This window comes from Phlebotomus papatasi, unplaced genomic scaffold (genome assembly GCF_024763615.1).
Source record: "Phlebotomus papatasi isolate M1 unplaced genomic scaffold, Ppap_2.1 HiC_scaffold_18, whole genome shotgun sequence".
Taxonomy (NCBI): Eukaryota; Metazoa; Arthropoda; class Insecta; order Diptera; family Psychodidae; genus Phlebotomus; species Phlebotomus papatasi.
In genome coordinates this window covers 72,810-95,821 of record NW_026604420.1, presented here as the reverse complement: position 1 = coordinate 95,821, position 23,012 = coordinate 72,810, and the positions used below count along the sequence as shown (strand labels likewise).

Below are 23,012 nucleotides of genomic sequence, written 5' to 3'. Positions count from 1 at the left end.
TGGTAGAATTATTTGAAGTATTCTAATGTGATTTTCATTGAGAAATTTTAAGAATTGCGGTTTCTAGAGCAGATTTTGGCATTTTTAAAAATTAAAAAAAAAAACTCCCAAGGGTGGGATCATGATGATTTTTGTGGGAATTTTTCCAAGAAAATAATTCAACTAATGATATTAATTGATTGGTAGAATTATTTGAAGTATTCTAATGTGATTTTCATTGAGAAATTTTAAGAATTGCGGCTTCTAGAGCAGATTTTAACATTTTTAAAAAATTAAAAAAAAACTCCCAAGGGTGGGATCATGATGATTTTTGGTGGGAATTTTTCCAAGAAAATAATTCAACTAATGATACTAATTGATTGGTAGAATTATTTGAAGTATTCTAATGTGATTTTCATTGAGAAATTTTAAGAATTGCGGTTTCTAGAGCAGATTTTGGCATTTTTAAAAAATTAAAAAAAAAAAACTCCCAAGGGTGGGATCATGATGATTTTTGTGGGAATTTTTCCAAGAAAATAATTCAACTAATGATATTAATTGATTGATAGAATTATTTGAAGTATTCTAATGTGATTTTCATTGAGAAATTTTAAGAATTGCGGTTTCTAGAGCAGATTTTGGCATTTTTAAAAAATTAAAAAAAAAACTCCCAAGGGTGGGATCATGATGATTTTTGTGGGAATTTTTCCAAGAAAATAATTCAACTAATGATATTAGTTGATTGATAGAATTATTTGAAGTATTCTAATGTGATTTTCATTGAGAAATTTTAAGAATCGCGGCTTCTAGAGCAGATTTTGGCATTTTTAAAAAATTAAAAAAAAAAACTCCCAAGGGTGGGATCATGATGAGTTTTGGTGGGAATTTTTCCAAGAAAAAAAATCAACTAATGATATTAATTGATTGGTAGAATTATTTGAAGTATTCTAATGTGATTTTCATTGAGAAATTTTAAGAATTGCGGTTTCTAGAGCAGATTTTGGCATTTTTAAAAAATTAAAAAAAAAACTCCCAAGGGTGGGATCATGATGATTTTTGTGGGAATTTTTCCAAGAAAATAATTCAACTAATGATATTAGTTGATTGATAGAATTATTTGAAGTATTCTAATGTGATTTTCATTGAGAAATTTTAAGAATCGCGGCCTCTAGAGCAGATTTTGGCATTTTTAAAAAATTAAAAAAAAACTCCCAAGGGTGGGATCATGATGATTTTTGGTGGGAATTTTTCCAAGAAAATAATTCAACTAATGATATTAATTGATTGATAGAATTATTTGAAGTATTCTAATGTGATTTTCATTGAGAAATTTTAAGAATTGCGGTTTTTAGAGCAGATTTTGGCATTTTTAAAAAATTAAAAAACTCCCAAGAGTGGGATCATGATGATTTTTGGTGGGAATTTTTCCAAGAAAAAAATTCAACTAATGATATTAATTGATTGGTAGAATTATTTGAAGTATTCTAATGTGATTTTCATTGAGAAATTTTAAGAATTGCGGTTTCTAGAGCAGATTTTGGCATTTTTAAAAAATTAAAAAAAACTCCCAAGGGTGGGATCATGATGAGTTTTGGTGGGAATTTTTCCAAGAAAAAAATTCAACTAATGATATTAATTGATTGGTAGAATTATTTGAAGTATTCTAATGTGATTTTCATTGAGAAATTTTAAGAATTGCGGTTTCTAGAGCAGATTTTGGCATTTTTAAAAAATTAAAAAAAAACTCCCAAGGGTGGGATCATGATGATTTTTGGTGGGAATTTTTCCAAGAAAAAAATTCAACTAATGATATTAATTGATTGGTAGAATTATTTGAAGTATTCTAATGTGATTTTCATTGAGAAATTTTAAGAATTGCGGTTTCTAGAGCAGATTTTGGCATTTTTAAAAATTAAAAAAAAAAACTCCCAAGGGTGGGATCATGATGATTTTTGTGGGAATTTTTCCAAGAAAATAATGCAACTAATGATATTAATTGATTGATAGAATTATTTGAAGTATTCTAATGTGATTTTCATTGAGAAATTTTAAGAATTGTGGTTTCTAGAGCAGATTTTGGCATTTTTAAAAAATTAAAAAAAAACTCCCAAGGGTGGGATCATGATGATTTTTGGTGGGAATTTTTCCAAGAAAAAAAATTCAACTAATGATATTAATTGATTGGTAGAATTATTTGAAGTATTCTAATGTGATTTTCATTGAGAAATTTTAAGAATTGCGGTTTCTAGAGCAGATTTTGGCATTTTTAAAAATTAAAAAAAAACTCCCAAGGGTGGGATCATGATGATTTTTGTGGGAATTTTTCCAAGAAAATAATTCAACTAATGATATTAATTGATTGGTAGAATTATTTGAAGTATTCTAATGTGATTTTCATTGAGAAATTTTAAGAATTGCGGCTTCTAGAGCAGATTTTGGCATTTTTAAAAAATTAAAAAAAACTCCCAAGGGTGGGATCATGATGATTTTTGGTGGGAATTTTTCCAAGAAAAAAAATCAACTAATGATACTAATTGATTGGTAGAATTATTTGAAGTATTCTAATGTGATTTTCATTGAGAAATTTTAAGAATTGCGGTTTCTAGAGCAGATTTTGGCATTTTTAAAAAATTAAAAAAAAAAACTCCCAAGGGTGGGATCATGATGATTTTTGTGGGAATTTTTCCAAGAAAATAATTCAACTAATGATATTAATTGATTGATAGAATTATTTGAAGTATTCTAATGTGATTTTCATTGAGAAATTTTAAGAATTGCGGTTTCTAGAGCAGATTTTGGCATTTTTAAAAAATTAAAAAAAGAACTCCCAAGGGTGGGATCATGATGATTTTTGTGGGAATTTTTCCAAGAAAATAATTCAACTAATGATATTAGTTGATTGATAGAATTATTTGAAGTATTCTAATGTGATTTTCATTGAGAAATTTTAAGAATCGCGGCTTCTAGAGCAGATTTTGGCATTTTTAAAAAATTAAAAAAAAACTCCCAAGGGTGGGATCATGTTGATTTTTGGTGGGAATTTTTCCAAGAAAAAAAATCAACTAATGATATTAATTGATTGGTAGAATTATTTGAAGTATTCTAATGTGATTTTCATTGAGAAATTTTAAGAATTGCGGTTTCTAGAGCAGATTTTGGCATTTTTAAAAAATTAAAAAAAAAACTCCCAAGGGTGGGATCATGATGATTTTTGTGGGAATTTTTCCAAGAAAATAATTCAACTAATGATATTAGTTGATTGATAGAATTATTTGAAGTATTCTAATGTGATTTTCATTGAGAAATTTTAAGAATCGCGGCCTCTAGAGCAGATTTTGGCATTTTTAAAAAATTAAAAAAAAACTCCCAAGGGTGGGATCATGATGATTTTTGGTGGGAATTTTTCCAAGAAAATAATTCAACTAATGATATTAATTGATTGATAGAATTATTTGAAGTATTCTAATGTGATTTTCATTGAGAAATTTTAAGAATTGCGGTTTTTAGAGCAGATTTTGGCATTTTTAAAAAATTAAAAAACTCCCAAGAGTGGGATCATGATGATTTTTGGTGGGAATTTTTCCAAGAAAAAAATTCAACTAATGATATTAATTGATTGGTAGAATTATTTGAAGTATTCTAATGTGATTTTCATTGAGAAATTTTAAGAATTGCGGTTTCTAGAGCAGATTTTGGCATTTTTAAAAAATTAAAAAAAACTCCCAAGGGTGGGATCATGATGAGTTTTGGTGGGAATTTTTCCAAGAAAAAAATTCAACTAATGATATTAATTGATTGGTAGAATTATTTGAAGTATTCTAATGTGATTTTCATTGAGAAATTTTAAGAATTGCGGTTTCTAGAGCAGATTTTGGCATTTTTAAAAAATTGAAAAAAAAAACTCCCAAGGGTGGGATCATGATGATTTTTGGTGGGAATTTTTCCAAGAAAAAAATTCAACTAATGATATTAATTGATTGGTAGAATTATTTGAAGTATTCTAATGTGATTTTCATTGAGAAATTTTAAGAATTGCGGTTTCTAGAGCAGATTTTGGCATTTTTAAAAATTAAAAAAAAAACTCCCAAGGGTGGGATCATGATGATTTTTGTGGGAATTTTTCCAAGAAAATAATGCAACTAATGATATTAATTGATTGATAGAATTATTTGAAGTATTCTAATGTGATTTTCATTGAGAAATTTTAAGAATTGCGGTTTCTAGAGCAGATTTTGGCATTTTTAAAAAATTAAAAAAAAACTCCCAAGGGTGGGATCATGATGATTTTTGGTGGGAATTTTTCCAAGAAAAAAATTCAACTAATGATATTAATTGATTGGTAGAATTATTTGAAGTATTCTAATGTGATTTTCATTGAGAAATTTTAAGAATTGCGGTTTCTAGAGCAGATTTTGGCATTTTTAAAAATTAAAAAAAAAACTCCCAAGGGTGGGATCATGATGATTTTTGTGGGAATTTTTCCAAGAAAATAATTCAACTAATGATATTAATTGATTGGTAGAATTATTTGAAGTATTCTAATGTGATTTTCATTGAGAAATTTTAAGAATTGCGGCTTCTAGAGCAGATTTTGGCATTTTTAAAAAATTAAAAAAAACTCCCAAGGGTGGGATCATGATGATTTTTGGTGGGAATTTTTCCAAGAAAAAAATCAACTAATGATACTAATTGATTGGTAGAATTATTTGAAGTATTCTAATGTGATTTTCATTGAGAAATTTTAAGAATTGCGGTTTCTAGAGCAGATTTTGGCATTTTTAAAAAATTAAAAAAAACCTCCCAAGGGTGGGGTCATGATGAGTTTTGGTGGGAATTTTTCCAAGAAAATAATTCAACTAATGATATTAATTGATTGGTAGAATTATTTGAAGTATTCTAATGTGATTTTCATTGAGAAATTTTAAGAATTGCGGTTTCTAGAGCAGATTTTGGCATTTTTAAAAAATTAAAAAAAAACTCCCAAGGGTGGGATCATGATGATTTTTGGTGGGAATTTTTCCAAGAAAAAAATTCAACTAATGATATTAATTGATTGGTAGAATTATTTGAAGTATTCTAATGTGATTTTCATTGAGAAATTTTAAGAATTGCGGTTTCTAGAGCAGATTTTGGCATTTTTAAAAATTAAAAAAAAAAACTCCCAAGGGTGGGATCATGATGATTTTTGTGGGAATTTTTCCAAGAAAATAATGCAACTAATGATATTCATTGATTGATAGAATTATTTGAAGTATTCTAATGTGATTTTCATTGAGAAATTTTAAGAATTGTGGTTTCTAGAGCAGATTTTGGCATTTTTAAAAAATTAAAAAAAAACTCCCAAGGGTGGGATCATGATGATTTTTGGTGGGAATTTTTCCAAGAAAAAAATTCAACTAATGATATTAATTGATTGGTAGAATTATTTGAAGTATTCTAATGTGATTTTCATTGAGAAATTTTAAGAATTGCGGTTTCTAGAGCAGATTTTGTCATTTTTAAAAATTAAAAAAAAAAAACTCCCAAGGGTGGGATCATGATAATTTTTGTGGGAATTTTTCCAAGAAAATAATTCAACTAATGATATTAATTGATTGGTAGAATTATTTGAAGTATTCTAATGTGATTTTCATTGAGAAATTTTAAGAATTGCGGTTTCTAGAGCAGATTTTGGCATTTTTAAAAAATTAAAAAAAACTCCCAAGGGTGGGATCATGATGATTTTTGGTGGGAATTTTTCCAAGAAAAAAAAATCAACTAATGATACTAATTGATTGATAGAATTATATGAAGTATTCTAATGTGATTTTCATTGCGAAATTTTAAGAATTGCGGTTTCTAGAGCAGATTTTGGCATTTTTAAAAAATTAAAAAAAACCTCCCAAATGATGAGTTTTGGTGGGAATTTTTCTCCCAAGGGTGGGGTCATGATGAGTTTTGGTGGGAATTTTTCCAAGAAAATAATTCAACTAATGATATTAATTGATTGGTAGAATTATATGAAGTATTCTAATGTGATTTTCATTGAGAAATTTTAAGAATTGCGGTTTCTAGAGCAGATTTTGGCATTTTTAAAAAATTAAAAAAAAACCTCCCAAGGGTGGGGTCATGATGAGTTTTGGTGGGAATTTTTCCAAGAAAAAAATTCAACTAATGATATTAATTGATTGGTAGAATTATTTGAAGTATTCTAATGTGATTTTCATTGAGAAATTTTAAGAATTGCGGTTTCTAGAGCAGATTTTGGCATTTTTAAAAAATTAAAAAAAAACTCCCAAGGGTGGGATCATGATGATTTTTGGTGGGAATTTTTCCAAGAAAAAAATTCAACTAATGATATTAATTGATTGGTAGAATTATTTGAAGTATTCTAATGTGATTTTCATTGAGAAATTTTAAGAATAGCGGTTTCTAGAGCAGATTTTGGCATTTTTAAAAATTAAAAAAAAAAAAACTCCCAAGGGTGGGATCATGATGATTTTTGTGGGAATTTTTCCAAGAAAATAATGCAACTAATGATACTAATTGATTGATAGAATTATTTGAAGTATTCTAATGTGATTTTCATTGAGAAATTTTAAGAATTGTGGTTTCTAGAGCAGATTTTGGCATTTTTAAAAAATTAAAAAAAAACTCCCAAGGGTGGGATCATGATGATTTTTGGTGGGAATTTTTCCAAGAAAAAAATTCAACTAATGATATTAATTGATTGGTAGAATTATTTGAAGTATTCTAATGTGATTTTCATTGAGAAATTTTAAGAATTGCGGTTTCTAGAGCAGATTTTGGCATTTTTAAAAATTAAAAAAAAAAAACTCCCAAGGGTGGGATCATGATGATTTTTGTGGGAATTTTTCCAAGAAAATAATGCAACTAATGATATTAATTGATTGATAGAATTATTTGAAGTATTCTAATGTGATTTTCATTGAGAAATTTTAAGAATTGCGGTTTCTAGAGCAGATTTTGGCATTTTTAAAAAATTAAAAAAAAAAACTCCCAAGGGTGGGATCATGATGATTTTTGTGGGAATTTTTCCAAGAAAATAATTCAACTAATGATATTAATTGATTGACAGAATTATTTGAAGTATTCTAATGTGATTTTCATTGAGAAATTTTAAGAATTGCGGCTTCTAGAGCAGATTTTGGCATTTTTAAAAAATTAAAAAAAAAAACTCCCAAGGGTGGGATCATGTTGATTTTTGGTGGGAATTTTTCCAAGAACAAAAATCAACTAATGATATTAATTGATTGGTAGAATTATTTGAAGTATTCTAATGTGATTTTCATTGAGAAATTTTAAGAATTGCGGTTTCTAGAGCAGATTTTGGCATTTTTAAAAAATTAAAAAAAACCTCCCAAGGGTGGGGTCATGATGAGTTTTGGTGGGAATTTTTCCAAGAAAATAATTCAACTAATGATATTAATTGATTGGTAGAATTATATGAAGTATTCTAATGTGATTTTCATTGAGAAATTTTAAGAATTGCGGCTTCTAGAGCAGATTTTGGCATTTTTAAAAAATTAAAAAAAACTCCTAAGGGTGGGATCATGATGATTTTTGGTGGGAATTTTTCCAAGAAAAAAATTCAACTAATGATATTAATTGATTGGTAGAATTATTTGAAGTATTCTAATGTGATTTTCATTGAGAAATTTTAAGAATTGCGGTTTCTAGAGCAGATTTTGGCATTTTTAAAAATTAAAAAAAAAACTCCCAAGGGTGGGATCATGATAATTTTTGTGGGAATTTTTCCAAGAAAAAAATTCAACTAATGATATTAATTGATTGGTAGAATTATTTGAAGTATTCTAATGTGATTTTCATTGAGAAATTTTAAGAATTGCGGTTTCTAGAGCAGATTTTGGCATTTTTAAAAAATAAAAAAAAAACTCCCAAGGGTGGGATCATGATGATTTTTGGTGGGAATTTTTCCAAGAAAAAAATTCAACTAATGATATTAATTGATTGGTAGAATTATTTGAAGTATTCTAATGTGATTTTCATTGAGAAATTTTAAGAATTGCGGTTTCTAGAGCAGATTTTGGCATTTTTAAAAATTAAAAAAAAAAACTCCCAAGGGTGGGATCATGATGATTTTTGTGGGAATTTTTCCAAGAAAATAATGCAACTAATGATATTAATTGATTGATAGAATTATTTGATGTATTCTAATGTGATTTTCATTGAGAAATTTTAAGAATTGTGGTTTCTAGAGCAGATTTTGGCACTTTTAAAAAATTAAAAAAAAACTCCCAAGGGTGGGATCATGATGATTTTTGGTGGGAATTTTTCCAAGAAAAAAATTCAACTAATGATATTAATTGATTGGTAGAATTATTTGAAGTATTCTAATGTGATTTTCATTGAGAAATTTTAAGAATTGCGGTTTCTAGAGCAGATTTTGGCATTTTTAAAAATTAAAAAAAAAACTCCCAAGGGTGGGATCATGATGATTTTTGTGGGAATTTTTCCAAGAAAATAATGCAACTAATGATATTAATTGATTGATAGAATTATTTGAAGTATTCTAATGTGATTTTCATTGAGAAATTTTAAGAATTGCGGTTTCTAGAGCAGATTTTGGCATTTTTAAAAAATTAAAAAAAAAAAACTCCCAAGGGTGGGATCATGATGATTTTTGTGGGAATTTTTCCAAGAAAAAAATTCAACTAATGATATTAATTGATTGATAGAATTATTTGAAGTATTCTAATGTGATTTTCATTGAGAAATTTTAAGAATTGCGGTTTCTAGAGCAGATTTTGGCATTTTTAAAAAATTAAAAAAAAAAAACTCCCAAGGGTGGGATCATGATGATTTTTGTGGGAATTTTTCTAAGAAAATAATTCAACTAATGATATTAATTGATTGACAGAATTATTTGAAGTATTCTAATGTGATTTTCATTGAGAAATTTTAAGAATCGCGGCTCCTAGAGCAGATTTTGGCATTTTTAAAAAATTAAAAAAAAAAAAACTTCCAAGGGTGGGATCATGTTGATTTTTGGTGGGAATTTTTCCAAGAAAAAAAATCAACTAATGATATTAATTGATTGGTAGAATTATTTGAAGTATTCTAATATGATTTCCATTGAGAAATTTTAAGAATCGCGGCTTCTAGAGCAGATTTTGGCATTTTTTAAAAATTAAAAAAAACTCCCAAGGGTGGGATCATGATGATTTTTGGTGGGAATTTTTCCAAGAAAAAAATTCAACTAATGATATTAATTGATTGGTAGAATTATTTGAAGTATTCTAATGTGATTTTCATTGAGAAATTTTAAGAATTGCGGTTTCTAGAGCAGATTTTGGCATTTTTAAAAAATTAAAAAAAACTCCCAAGGGTGGGATCATGATGATTTTTGGTGGGAATTTTTCCAAGAAAAAAATTCAACTAATGATATTAATTGATTGGTAGAATTATTTGAAGTATTCTAATGTGATTTTCATTGAGAAATTTTAAGAATTGCGGCTTCTAGAGCAGATTTTGGCATTTTTAAAAAATTAAAAAAAAAACTCCCAAGGGTGGGATCATGATGATTTTTGGTGGGAATTTTTCCAAGAAAAAAATTCAACTAATGATATTAATTGATTGGTAGAATTATTTGAAGTATTCTAATGTGATTTTCATTGAGAAATTTTAAGAATTGCGGTTTCTAGAGCAGATTTTGGCATTTTTAAAAAATTAAAAAAAAACTCCCAAGGGTGGGATCATGATGATTTTTGGTGGGAATTTTTCCAAGAAAAAAATTCAACTAATGATATTAATTGATTGGTAGAATTATTTGAAGTATTCTAATGTGATTTTCATTGAGAAATTTTAAGAATTGCGGTTTCTAGAGCAGATTTTGGCATTTTTAAAAATTAAAAAAAAAAACTCCCAAGGGTGGGATCATGATGATTTTTGTGGGAATTTTTCCAAGAAAATAATGCAACTAATGATACTAATTGATTGATAGAATTATTTGAAGTATTCTAATGTGATTTTCATTGAGAAATTTTAAGAATTGTGGTTTCTAGAGCAGATTTTGGCATTTTTAAAAAATTAAAAAAAAACTCCCAAGGGTGGGATCATGATGATTTTTGGTGGGAATTTTTCCAAGAAAAAAATTCAACTAATGATATTAATTGATTGGTAGAATTATTTGAAGTATTCTAATGTGATTTTCATTGAGAAATTTTAAGAATTGCGGTTTCTAGAGCAGATTTTGGCATTTTTAAAAATTAAAAAAAAAACTCCCAAGGGTTTTTATAATTTTCTCTATTGGAGGATGTCCATTCTTGATTCTTACTTGCTGCAATTGTTGCTCATAAAAGCGACCAGAAATTGGCGTATTCTTATAGTCACGGAGAATAAACATGTATGTCCATGATAATAGCAACCCTCGAAACTATACACAGTGTTTGTGCTGTCGTCAAATCCATCGACTATATAATGTGAATTTTTCAACCGAACTTCATAGCGAATATCTTTTCCTGTATTCATTTTTTGATAAACGAGCCATTTCAATCCAATCTTGCTCTGGAGTTTAATATAGCTCGAGCTGTAATTATTCTTAGGCGTGATAGAAAGAGTTTTCGGTTGAAGATAATTCTTTCTATACACCTTCATTACAGCATCGGCCAGAGTAATCGCCTGCAAGAATGGATTGATTCCGGTGGTATCTAAAAACGAATACATGAAATTTAAACACCCGAGCTTAAGAATTTTGACGTCTTGGTTACAGTAATGAATCAACTCTTTCCGGTTATCAAATGTCTTGTCTTTATTGGCATCGTACCACGCGCGGAATTTTTCGTATCGATTTGACGACACTGACTCTATTGCATACATTTCTTGTGGGGGATATTTCCCAACATAATTCATATTAGCCGAAGTATTAAATCTATAAGGGTACTCTCCCTTTTCGCAATCACGAAGCCCGAAACTTGCACTAAATTTAGACAGTGCAAAAGGGATGAAACTCAGAGAATCTAAGAATACAATATCACTGATCTTCACGTATAAAATTTTTCACCCTGTGAAGATAGGGTTGATCTGCTCATCCCTCTTGCACAATTCCTCCAGAATAAATTGCCCATCATAGCTTTTGGCATTGTGAGCAATTATTGCTGAAGGAAAAGGTCTAAATTTGAGTGCGTGATCTACAAATTTCTTAACACACGACCCGGAGCTATCATTTTCAAAAATTTTGTTTGATGGGCTACAATTTTCGCATTCAGAATCGGACTCTGGAGACTTTGCACATAAATGGCAAACCTCATGGGCCACACATAAATTGGGAATATGGTCAGAGAAACCATTTTCCTTCTCTACGAGTTCGCACTCGAAATCATAAAAAATTATCGAAAATTCTTTAGGGGGTGCTTTTTTAAGGGGTTGAATGTAGCAGTAATGGGGACAGGTTACTTTTTTGTAGCAAATATTACATAATGTTGTAAAACAACTATGTGGCTCATTTGTTTTGTATATCGTATCACAGTCTTTACAACATTTCACCTGTCCACATGTGCCATTCTCACTATGAAAATTGAAGCAGATTTCACCAAGGACTCTACGATTGCAATTTAAGCAATCAATTTTCTCAGGGGTATTGGGACACGGAGGGCTATTCCTGCAGAAACTAAATTTCTCGGGGCATATATGGCTGTTATTATAAAGATGGCCACAAAATTTGCAATCATATTTATAATTGAAAAACCCCCTTAAGTTTTTTATGCAGAAGAAATGTTTCTCAGCCTCGGAATAAAATAAATTTATAATATTATCAATGTTTTGTTCGGTTTTTTTGGTGGAGAAAATTATACTTTTGAAGTCATTAAGTTTGTTATAAACATTTACTCTATACCGGTAGTCTTCTTTTTTAACAAATTTCTGAATGAGATCCAAATTATATTTCCCTTCATTTGAAGGCTTTATCCCGAGGCTGAGAACAAATTTCTCCGAATCTTTTTTAAGAGCCTTCGTGTACCTTTGGTACCGATAAATGATCCTGCCCGCCTCAGCACTATTAGTTAAAAGGGACTTACCCACAATGAGCGATATCGGGAGACAGTTATTCTGGCTATTGGGGAAGTCCACAGAGCTCTTGTTCTTGAAACGGCGAATGTTTTCAGTAATCATTCCATCAGGATTGTAGTTCCTGCCACGTCCTTCGGCGGGGTGAAATAAATATGCCCTCACTTGCAGAGCCTCAGATGAGTGGAACATTGATGTATATCTTTTTTTATATCTTTTGTGTGCCCGAAGTGTACCTTATGGAAGGCCATCTTCTTTTTTATGCTTTTTATAGTACGCCGAAAGTAACCTTATGGAAGGTAGCTTTCATTTTTGTTTTTATGCAACCGAAGACCTAGTCGGGAAGGCTCTTCTATGTATTCAATTCCCCAGAGGTATTAACGGTCCTTCTGGATCCCGTTTCCACGATGAAGTATCAGACCACCTACTTTGATGGATCTGAAATTTGCATTGAAATATTTTAGATAATAATATACTATCAGATAAAAAAATTAAAATGCTTCTAAGACATACCTTTTCCATAATGTCCAGAATTATCTCTGAAGTGAGGGCATTCAATGGCCTTTTTCCGATATGAAATCCATTTTCCGTGGGTTCTTCTGCTACAAAGATCTGTAAAATAAATGTATGCATTTTAAAAAACCCCTTTTGTGTTACGGTTGATGTATGAAATTTCTCAAGGGAATAAAAATATTTACCTTCAAAATCACGGAATCAGCATCAGATTGGGATTCTTTCTGTATCTCCCTAATGAGAGCATCAAAGCCTCCCTCCAACCAGTCTCCTGTCGTAGAATTTTGGGGCCTGTTCAACTTGAAGTTGATGATCAGTTGTGTGACCTTAAAAAATTCGCTATAATTTTTGGATTTAGCGAGAATTTTAAGCAATGATGGCTGATCATCTTCTTCTACACCATCAAAGGCCTCAGTCCTTGGGGATGCAGTATCCACGATCCCACCTCCTCCAGTCTGTACAATTGGGCCTTGGTTAATCGGAAGATTTTCCTCAGGAACATTATCTTCCGAATCACTCCCGCACAGATCAATTACATCGCACACTGAGTTACACGTAATTTTGGAATCAATGGTCTTAGAACAGCCGGGGATCGCATCATCCAGTTTCCTCTTTTTCACAGAGGGTTCACTTATCGGAGTATCTTTCCTGTTAAATAGGATAGTGCACACACGGTCTGCCTGCGAAGAGGATCCCTGACCATGAACCATTGCACTTCTTAAAAGAGATCGTTTTTCTTCTTCACTTAGCACAACACCATTCTTCACAAGGTCTTCAATGCGCGAAATTATTGCATCTAGTAGGATGCTGCTTCCTTCCTCATTTAGCAAACTGAGGAGTTCCGCAACACTTTTTCCTTCTAACGCATAATTTATAAGATCAACGACTGATCTAGTTTTCACTAGAAGAGCAGCCACTTTCTCTACACTAAAACCTTCGATTCCACTCATTTTAGATAAAAAAAAAAAATCCGTAATATAATTTACGCGGGGCGCGAGAATTAAAACAATTGAATTAGTTGCTTGGGTACTTAAAAGTGAGGACAAATTGATTTTTCCCCTGTATTTATAATATAATTTCGCCCATGAATCGTTGACCTGACATTTTTTGCAGCATTGCAATTTTCAATTTTCCCATCATATTCCAAATCACAAGAATTGCATATATGAATCATACATTGCACTCTGATCGAGAGACATAGAAAGAGGAAAAAGAGGATCAAATTCAGCTCGCGCACGTGTGAAATGCAGCGGATCAGTTTTCGTGGAATTTTTTGTCTATTCTGTTTTCCTCGATGATGATCTGCATAATTGCACTTTTGGTGGGAAAAAATCAATCGGCGACGAAAAATAATTTTACAATATTTCTCATTATGGTGAAATTATTGACCTCATCGTGGACTTTAGCATTTTTCCAGCCAAGGTAGACGAAATTTAATACCAGTTGATTTTTCGTGGGAAAGAAATTATTTTAGCAAATGTGCATAGAGACCGAGGTTTCTTGTAAAGTGAATTTGTGTTGAAGCTCATTAACTCATCTGGTCGTCTAAGGGATAAGACAATCTTCACGTCTCCAGCTACATCTCTAGATCTCTAATATCTTCAATTTAAAAAATGGTAAGATTTAATATATTAAGTAAACTTCTATACCTATATTGCGAGTTCATTATTTCATTTGCTTGAGATTTCAAATATTTTTTTCGTTTTATTTTCTCACAGGATCTTAAAGCTGCTTTTACCAGGGCTAATACTGTTACACCAACCAAGTCGGCCACTTCACTGGAGGTGGGGGAATATTTCCCAATTGAAAGGATGGAGCGCAGAACAACCCGTTTCGGGGAACAGGTCCTAGTTACATTTACATCGGGACAAAAGGTCTGGTTGCCCCAATCATTTTCAAGGGAGCTGCGCGACGATGTTATTTCGGCTATACAACCTGGAAAATGGGAGCTGTCCTTCCAGGGGATGCAGCTGGTGGGCAACCGTTACTTTATTACAACATTAATGAATTGTGGGAAATTGATTTGGTGGACATGAAACTGTACAAAAAATTTAACGACAATTACACTTTCATCTTAACAGTGATTGATGTGTTTTCTAAATTTGCATATGCACGCATATTAAAGACTAAATCTGCTGAAGAGGTTACAAAGGCTTTTTCTCACATAATTGAAAAGAGTGGAAACATCCCCGAGAAAGTTCAATCAGATCATGGAAAAGAATTCAAGAATTCTGTGTTCAAAAAATATTTGGAGGAGAAGAATATTGCACAATATTTTTCTTACAACCCCATCGTAAAATGTGCAGTAGTTGAACGCTTTAACAGAACACTAAAGCAATTAATGTTCAGATATTTTACTCATAAGAAAACGAACAGGTATATTGATGTTCTCGATAAATTAATAAATGTGTACAATAGTTCTTATCACTCCACTATAAAAATGTCTCCCGCAGATGTTTCAGAAGAAGATATTCCTACATTGAATAGATTATACAGAGAAAAGAACAAAATTTTTGTACAAAAGTATGGCAATAAGCGGCATAAATTTCAAATTGATGTTCTTGTACGTATTGCAAAGCCTAAGGCTAATTTTGATAGAGGATTTCACCCCCGTTGGACCGAGGAAAAATTTTACATTGATCGCATAATTAATAAATCTCCATTTCCCATGTACATTCTCCGTGACTATAAGAATACGCCAATTTCTGGTCGCTTTTATGAGCAACAATTGCAGCAAGTAAGAATCAAGAATGGACATCCTCCAATAGAGAAAATTATAAAAACCCGGGGTTTGGGGAAAAAATTACAGTACTTTGTAAAATTTAAGGGTGATAACACACCCCATTGGATCAATCAATCTGATCTATTGAAACAGCATGGCATCGCTTGAAATGAGAGACGAGTTTTATTTAACTCTTCTCAGCAATTCCTGACAGAAATATTTTCCAAGCAATACACTTGCACATTTCCGGACGAAACTGCCGACTAAGCTTTTCCTCGGTGACGACTGGGTCGTTGGACTCGCTGAAATTGCATTCAATGTCGCTGAAACAGCTGATGAACGTACAAAGCCCAAAGTAATAAAGCCAAGAACTATATTGATTCATAATGAAAAGAGGGTTAAACCCACGAAAATACCAATTTATGCAACGATCACCCCTTTTCACAGTTTACTTTTTCTTTTGAGAAATGGATTCTCATTAGAAGAGCCTCCACGTGATGAAATAATTCTTGGGACCAGTTTAGAGGAGAAAAATTTTGATAGTCGTGTGAAAAGCGTCATAGATGAATTTACAAAATGCTCCACAATTAAACCAGATTCTGTTAAAATAATTAATACTACAAAAGATGGTGGTCCGTCAGAACATATCATGGAAATTGAATGTGAAGGGCCTGATTATTCAGTAGGGCAAACATTTGGATCTCATAATTCAGAAACCCCTCTAACTACAATAACAGTTCCTGTGGGTGATGGGGAGATTAATGTACCTCTGTACAAAGACAATTACGAATCAATCGAAGAAATTATGAAAATAATATTGCAAGAAATACCTTATAAAGAAATAAACAGAGAAAAGCTTTTGGACATTTTGCATAATTCTCAATCACCTCCTATTGAGAGAAACATCAATGAAGATGAAATTGTAACATCAACTTTTCATCCCTCTATAACACCCCAAGCAGCTCCACCAAATCATACCCGCGATTTAATGTTTGTTTATTCAGACATTATAAAGCCTCAATTAGTGAGTAATACTTTTGCAAGATGTTTGAGGACAATCCTATTGATTCAAAATAGTGAAATTTATAAATCTTTTAATGCCATACAATATTTTCCTCTCGAAAAAAACAGTTTTGATACAATAGAAATACTTATAACATCTCAGAATGGAGAAACATACAATTTTCAGCCAAGCTCTACACCGACAATGTTAGTGCTTCATTTTAAGAGGAAGCTGAGATGAGATCTTGCAAGGGTATAAATACATCTGAAATTGCAAATTTCTACACTCTATCAAACATGGCTAGCCTTTACACGTCGTATTATATGAAACAAATTGGACACGGAGAAATTGGGAATGTATACGTTCCTGATTTTTTCGGTGTACAGAGAGGAAGAGGTCTTGGGTCAATCCTTGGAGGTCTGATGAGATTTCTAAGACCATTATTTATGAATGGATTGTCAGCTCTCAAGACACAAGCTGCGAAAACTGGTGCTCAAATTCTAACTGATCTTGGTACAAAACCAATCAAACAGATTTTGTTGCAGCGTGGTACAGAGGCCCGAGATGAGTTGAAGCAGAAAATTATTAAAAAAGTACGAAATATGACTGGGGAAGGTATAAATACCAGATCTCGACAGAGAAATCCTATTCTTTCTACATCATCCTTACCTTCAGGATCTGCAGGAACAAGTAAAAAGCATAATATTCTCCACAAGATTAAATCAGCCATTTCAAAGAAGAAGCGCAAATTAAAGAAAGTGAAATCGAATAAAAATCAAAAACCGCGAAATTTAGACATTTTCTCATAATGGCAGAGTACAAAGAGTGCATGAAGAGCGAGTTGGATATTTTTCTAACACCTCCTGTACAAACATCCATTCTACGCGCCGATGAAATCTCTTATCAACCATTGGCAAGCCTCGAGAATCCTAAAGTTATAGAATTTTACTCAGTCGCGCATGGAGATTGTTACCGAGATTTGTCTTCAATCTACATCAAATTTAAAATCCAACTCCTTAAGGAGAATGGCGAAAACTTCAACGAGGAGGATGTGGAGCAGCCAGGAGTTGTAAATAACATTCTTCATTCGATGATTCGTTCTGTCTCAGTTTCTCTAAATGGGAAAACAATTTCCCAAAATGAAGGAGACTATCATTATCGAAGCTACTTTGAGACTCTTCTAACCTATGGAAAGGGAGCAAAAGATACATTTCTACGCAATTCTGGATGGATTCGAGGATACTGGGGGTATGGAAGATTTAAGTTTTACCAACACTGGGTTTACTGAAAGGAAGAACTTGTTTAAAAATAGCAAAGTAGTTGAAGTTTTAGGGAAACTGCATTGTGACCTGTTTAATCAACCCACATTTCTAATTAACAATGTGGATCTGCGCGTAATTATCACTCTTGAAAAACCATCATTCTTTATCTTATGCAATGAAAGTCTGAACCCCCAATTTCGCGTTCATGAAGCCACCATGTACATGAAGCAGGTGACTCTAAATCCTAACATATTGTTTGCACACAACAAGGTTTTGGAACATAAAAATGCCCAATATCATTATAAGAAAGTTGAAATTAAAACTGTTACAGTCCCATCAGGGTCAAACTCTATAAATCTAGATAACATTATTCACGGAGTTTTGCCCCGAAGAGTAATTTTTGCTATGGTGGATAATCTAGCATACAATGGCCAAAAGTCTAAAAATCCATTTAACTTCCACCATTACAATGTTTCAGATTTTGCTCTTCTTGTCAATGGTACACCTTATCCTGTACAACCATTGCAGATGAATTTTGCTCAAGATCAATATGCGAAAGCTTATCAAACTCTCTTCACGGGCACAGGGATTCATTATGATGATAGGGGCCATGAGATCACTTATAAAGATTTCAAGAATGGCTACTTTATTCTTGCCTACGATCTAAATCCCGATGCTCATTCACAAGGGTGTCTTTCTTTGTTAGATCAGGGCTCAATTCGTATAGAGGCACGTTTTTCGCAAACCATACAGAACACAATTACTTGTATTGTATATGCTGAGTATGATGCAAAGCTTGAAATAGATAAGAATAGGAACATCATCTTGTCATAAGAAAACCAGGAAAATGTTATAATAAAAATATTTTTCATGTAAAAATGATTTGTTTTATTATTAAAAATAGAAAATTCCCACAGCAATTAAAAAAATCCCACGACAATTAATCTGCAATCCCATATGACACAGCCCGTGCCAATTTTTTGCTATCGGATGCACTCTTTAAGTGTGGCTGGCTCACAGGAGGGCTCATATGTCCAGACAGCTCGCGCAGTAATCTGAGATCTTCTGTCTCTGCTATTTTTCCCACCAAGTGACGCGCGCAATTATTCCCACGGGGCATGTGTATGTGTATGAAAATGTATGCATGCATGGGAAATGTCTATACGGGATATCTATGCATGGATGACGTCAGCCTGTGGACGATGCAACGGTTCACGATTCAGCGGGAACCCACCAACATGCCGCCGTGCCCGAGTGGTCTAAGCGGTGGTACACATTACGTTTAAGACTTTAAGTATCTGTCGGTTCGATCCCAGGTCTCGGCCAAAAAATTTTCACGTCGCGAAAAAAAATTACGGGAATAGTTAATAATAGGAATAACAGAGGGCGGGCGCGCACATAGAAAATAAGAGCAGCGGTCGGTAATAAAAATGGCGGACAAAAATAAAAATGGCGGTCGGAAATTAAAAATGGCGGATAAAAATTAAAAATGGCGGATAAGCATTCAAAATGGCGGACAAAAATAAAAATGGCGGACCATAATTCAAAATGGCGGACAAAAATCAAAATGGAGGATGGGCATTCAAAATGGCAGCCCATATTTCAATTTCGCAATCACAGATGGCGCTCCCTCCTCCGGGATGACGTCATCCCAAAATATTGCGTCATGCCTCCAGGGTGTGACGTCAGCATACACGTGACGTCACAACACAGCGACTTGCTCGATAGTGACGTCACAAACAGCGACTTGCTCGATGTATACTACTTATATAATATATTTGGCATTTTCCAATCCACCATGTCTAATGGTAAGATCCCAATGTTTTGCTGAATGTTGTTAGTGTAGGACCTGTTTTAACTTCCTATAATGACTACTTATATTTATGAATATGTACGTAAGCGCCTTGGTGCAAACAAATCATAATTCATTTTATTAAAAATTATATATAACATTTTTGGTAGTTTCTAATCCGCCATGTCTAATGGTAAGATCCCAATGTTTTGCTGAATATTGCGAGTGTAGGACCTATTCTAACTTTCCATGATGACTACTTATGCTCATGAACATGTACATAAGCGCCTTGGTGCAAACAAATCATAATTCATTTTATTAAAAATTATATATAATTTTTTTGTTACTTTCTAAACCAACATGTCTAATGGTAAGATCCCAATGTTTTGCTGAATATTGCGAGTGTAGGACCTGTTCTAACTTTCCATGATGACTACTTATGCTCATGAACATGTACATAAGCGCCTTGGTGCAAACAAATCATAATTCATTTTATTAAAAATTATATATAATTTTTTTGTTAGTTTCTAAACCAACATGTCTAATGGTAAGATCCCAATGTTTTGCTGAATATTGCGAGTGTAGGACCTATTCTAACTTTCCATGATGACTACTTATGCTCATGAACATGTACATAAGCGCCTTGGTGCAAATAAATCATAATTCATTTCTATTAAGAAATGTATATAATATATTTGGCAGTTTCTAATCCACCATGTCTAATGGCAAGATCCTAATGTTTTGCTGAATATTGTTAGTGTAGAACCTGTTTTAACTTTCTATAATGACTACTTATGTTCATGAACATGTACATAAGCGCCTTGGTGCAAACAAATCATAATTCATTTTATTAAAAATTATATATAATATTTTTGGTAGTTTTTAATCCACCATGTCTAATGGTAAGATCCCAATGTTTTGCTGAATGTTGTGAGTGTAGGACATGTTTTAATTTTCTATGATGACTACTTATATTTATGAATATGTACGTAAGCGCCTTGGTGCAAACAAATCATAATTCATTTTATTAAAAATTATATATAATATATTTGGCATTTTCCAATCCACCATGTCTTTTGCTGATTATTGCGAGTGTAGGACCTATTCTAACTTTCCATGATGACTACTTATGCTCATGAACATGTACATAAGCGCCTTGGTGCAAACAAATCATAATTCATTTTATTAAAAATTATATATAATTTTTTTGTTAGTTTCTAAACCAACATGTCTAATGGTAAGATCCCAATGTTTTGCTGAATATTGCGAGTGTAGGACCTATTCTAACTTTCCATGATGACAACTTATGCTCATGAACATGTACATAAGCGCCTTGGTGCAAACAAATCATAATTCATTTTATTAAGAAATGTATATAATATATTTGGCAGTTTCTAAACCAACATGTCTAATGGTAAGATCCCAATGTTTTGCTGAATATTGCGAGTGTAGGACCTATTCTAACTTTCCATGATGACTACTTATGCTCATGAACATGTACATAAGCGCCTTGGTGCAAATAAATCATAATTCATTTTATTAAGAAATGTATATAATATATTTGGCAGTTTCTAATCCACCATGTCTAATGGTAAGATCCCAATGTTTTGCTGAATGTTGTGAGTGTAGGACATGTTTTAATTTTCTATGATGACTACTTATATTTATGAATATGTACGTAAGCGCCTTGGTGCAAACAAATCATAATTCATTTTATTAAAAATTATATATAATATATTTGGCATTTTCCAATCCACCATGTCTAATGGTAAGATCCCAATGTTTTGCTGAATATTGCGAGTGTAGGACCTATTCTAACTTTCCATGATGACTACTTATGCTCATGAACATGTACATAAGCGCCTTGGTGCAAACAAATCATAATTCATTTTATTAAAAATTATATATAATTTTTTTGTTAGTTTCTAAACCAACATGTCTAATGGTAAGATCCCAATGTTTTGCTGAATATTGCGAGTGTAGGACCTATTCTAACTTTCCATGATGACAACTTATGCTCATGAACATGTACATAAGCGCCTTGGTGCAAACAAATCATAATTCATTTTATTAAAAATTATATATAATTTTTTTGTTAGTTTCTAAACCAACATGTCTAATGGTAAGATCCCAATGTTTTGCTGAATATTGCGAGTGTAGGACCTATTCTAACTTTCCATGATGACTACTTATGCTCATGAACATGTACATAAGCGCCTTGGTGCAAATAAATCATAATTCATTTTATTAAGAAATGTATATAATATATTTGGCAGTTTCTAATCCACCATGTCTAATGGCAAGATCCTAATGTTTTGCTGAATATTGTTAGTGTAGAACCTGTTTTAACTTTCTATAATGACTACTTATGTTCATGAACATGTACATAAGCGCCTTGGTGCAAACAAATCATAATTCATTTTATTAAAAATTATATATAATATTTTTGGTAGTTTTTAATCCACCATGTCTAATGGTAAGATCCCAATGTTTTGCTGAATGTTGTGAGTGTAGGACATGTTTTAATTTTCTATGATGACTACTTATATTTATGAATATGTACGTAAGCGCCTTGGTGCAAACAAATCATAATTCATTTTATTAAAAATTATATATAATATATTTGGCATTTTCCAATCCACCATGTCTAATGGTAAGATCCCAATGTTTTGCTGATTATTGCGAGTGTAGGACCTATTCTAACTTTCCATGATGACTACTTATGCTCATGAACATGTACATAAGCGCCTTGGTGCAAACAAATCATAATTCATTTTATTAAAAATTATATATAATTTTTTTGTTAGTTTCTAAACCAACATGTCTAATGGTAAGATCCCAATGTTTTGCTGAATATTGCGAGTGTAGGACCTATTCTAACTTTCCATGATGACTACTTATGCTCATGAACATGTACATAAGCGCCTTGGTGCAAACAAATCCTAATTCATTTTATTAAAAATTATATATAATATTTTTGGTAGTTTTTAATCCACCATGTCTAATGGTAAGATCCCAATGTTTTGCTGAATGTTGTGAGTGTAGGACATGTTCTAATTTTCTATGATGACTACTTATATTTATGAATATGTACGTAAGCGCCTTGGTGCAAACAAATCATAATTCATTTTATTAAAAATTATATATAATTTTTTTGTTAGTTTCTAAACCAACATGTCTAATGGTAAGATCCCAATGTTTTGCTGAATATTGCGAGTGTAGGACCTATTCTAACTTTCCATGATGACTACTTATGCTCATGAACATGTACATAAGCGCCTTAGTGCAAACAAATCATAATTCATTTTATTAAGAAATGTATATAATATATTTGGCAGTTTCTAAACCAACATGTCTAATGGTAATATCCCAATGTTTTGCTGAATATTGCGAGTTTTGGACGTATTCTAACTTTCCATGATGACTACTTATGCTCATGAACATGTACATAAGCGCCTTGGTGCAAACAAATCATAATTCATTTTATTAAGAAATGTATATAATATATTTGGCAGTTTCTAAACCAACATGTCTAATGGTAAGATCCCAATGTTTTGCTGAATATTGCGAGTGTAGGACCTATTCTAACTTTCCATGATGACTACTTATGGTCATGAACATGTACATAAGCGCCTTGGTGCAAACAAATCATAATTCATTTTATTAAAAATTATATATAATTTTTTTGTTAGTTTCTAAACCAACATGTCTAATGGT

General features: G+C 31.8%; 1 protein-coding gene across 1 annotated transcript; it reads left to right on the top strand.

The window, feature by feature from the left end:
• Positions 1-17,049: 17,049 nt before the first annotated feature.
• LOC129808900 (uncharacterized protein F54H12.2-like) lies at positions 17,050-17,489 on the top strand (the record flags this gene model as incomplete). Its single annotated transcript, XM_055858804.1, has 1 exon — positions 17,050-17,489. A coding segment is annotated over exon 1 (440 nt), but the record flags the coding sequence as incomplete, so codon positions are not given.
• Between the last annotated feature and the right edge of the window lie 5,523 nt (positions 17,490-23,012).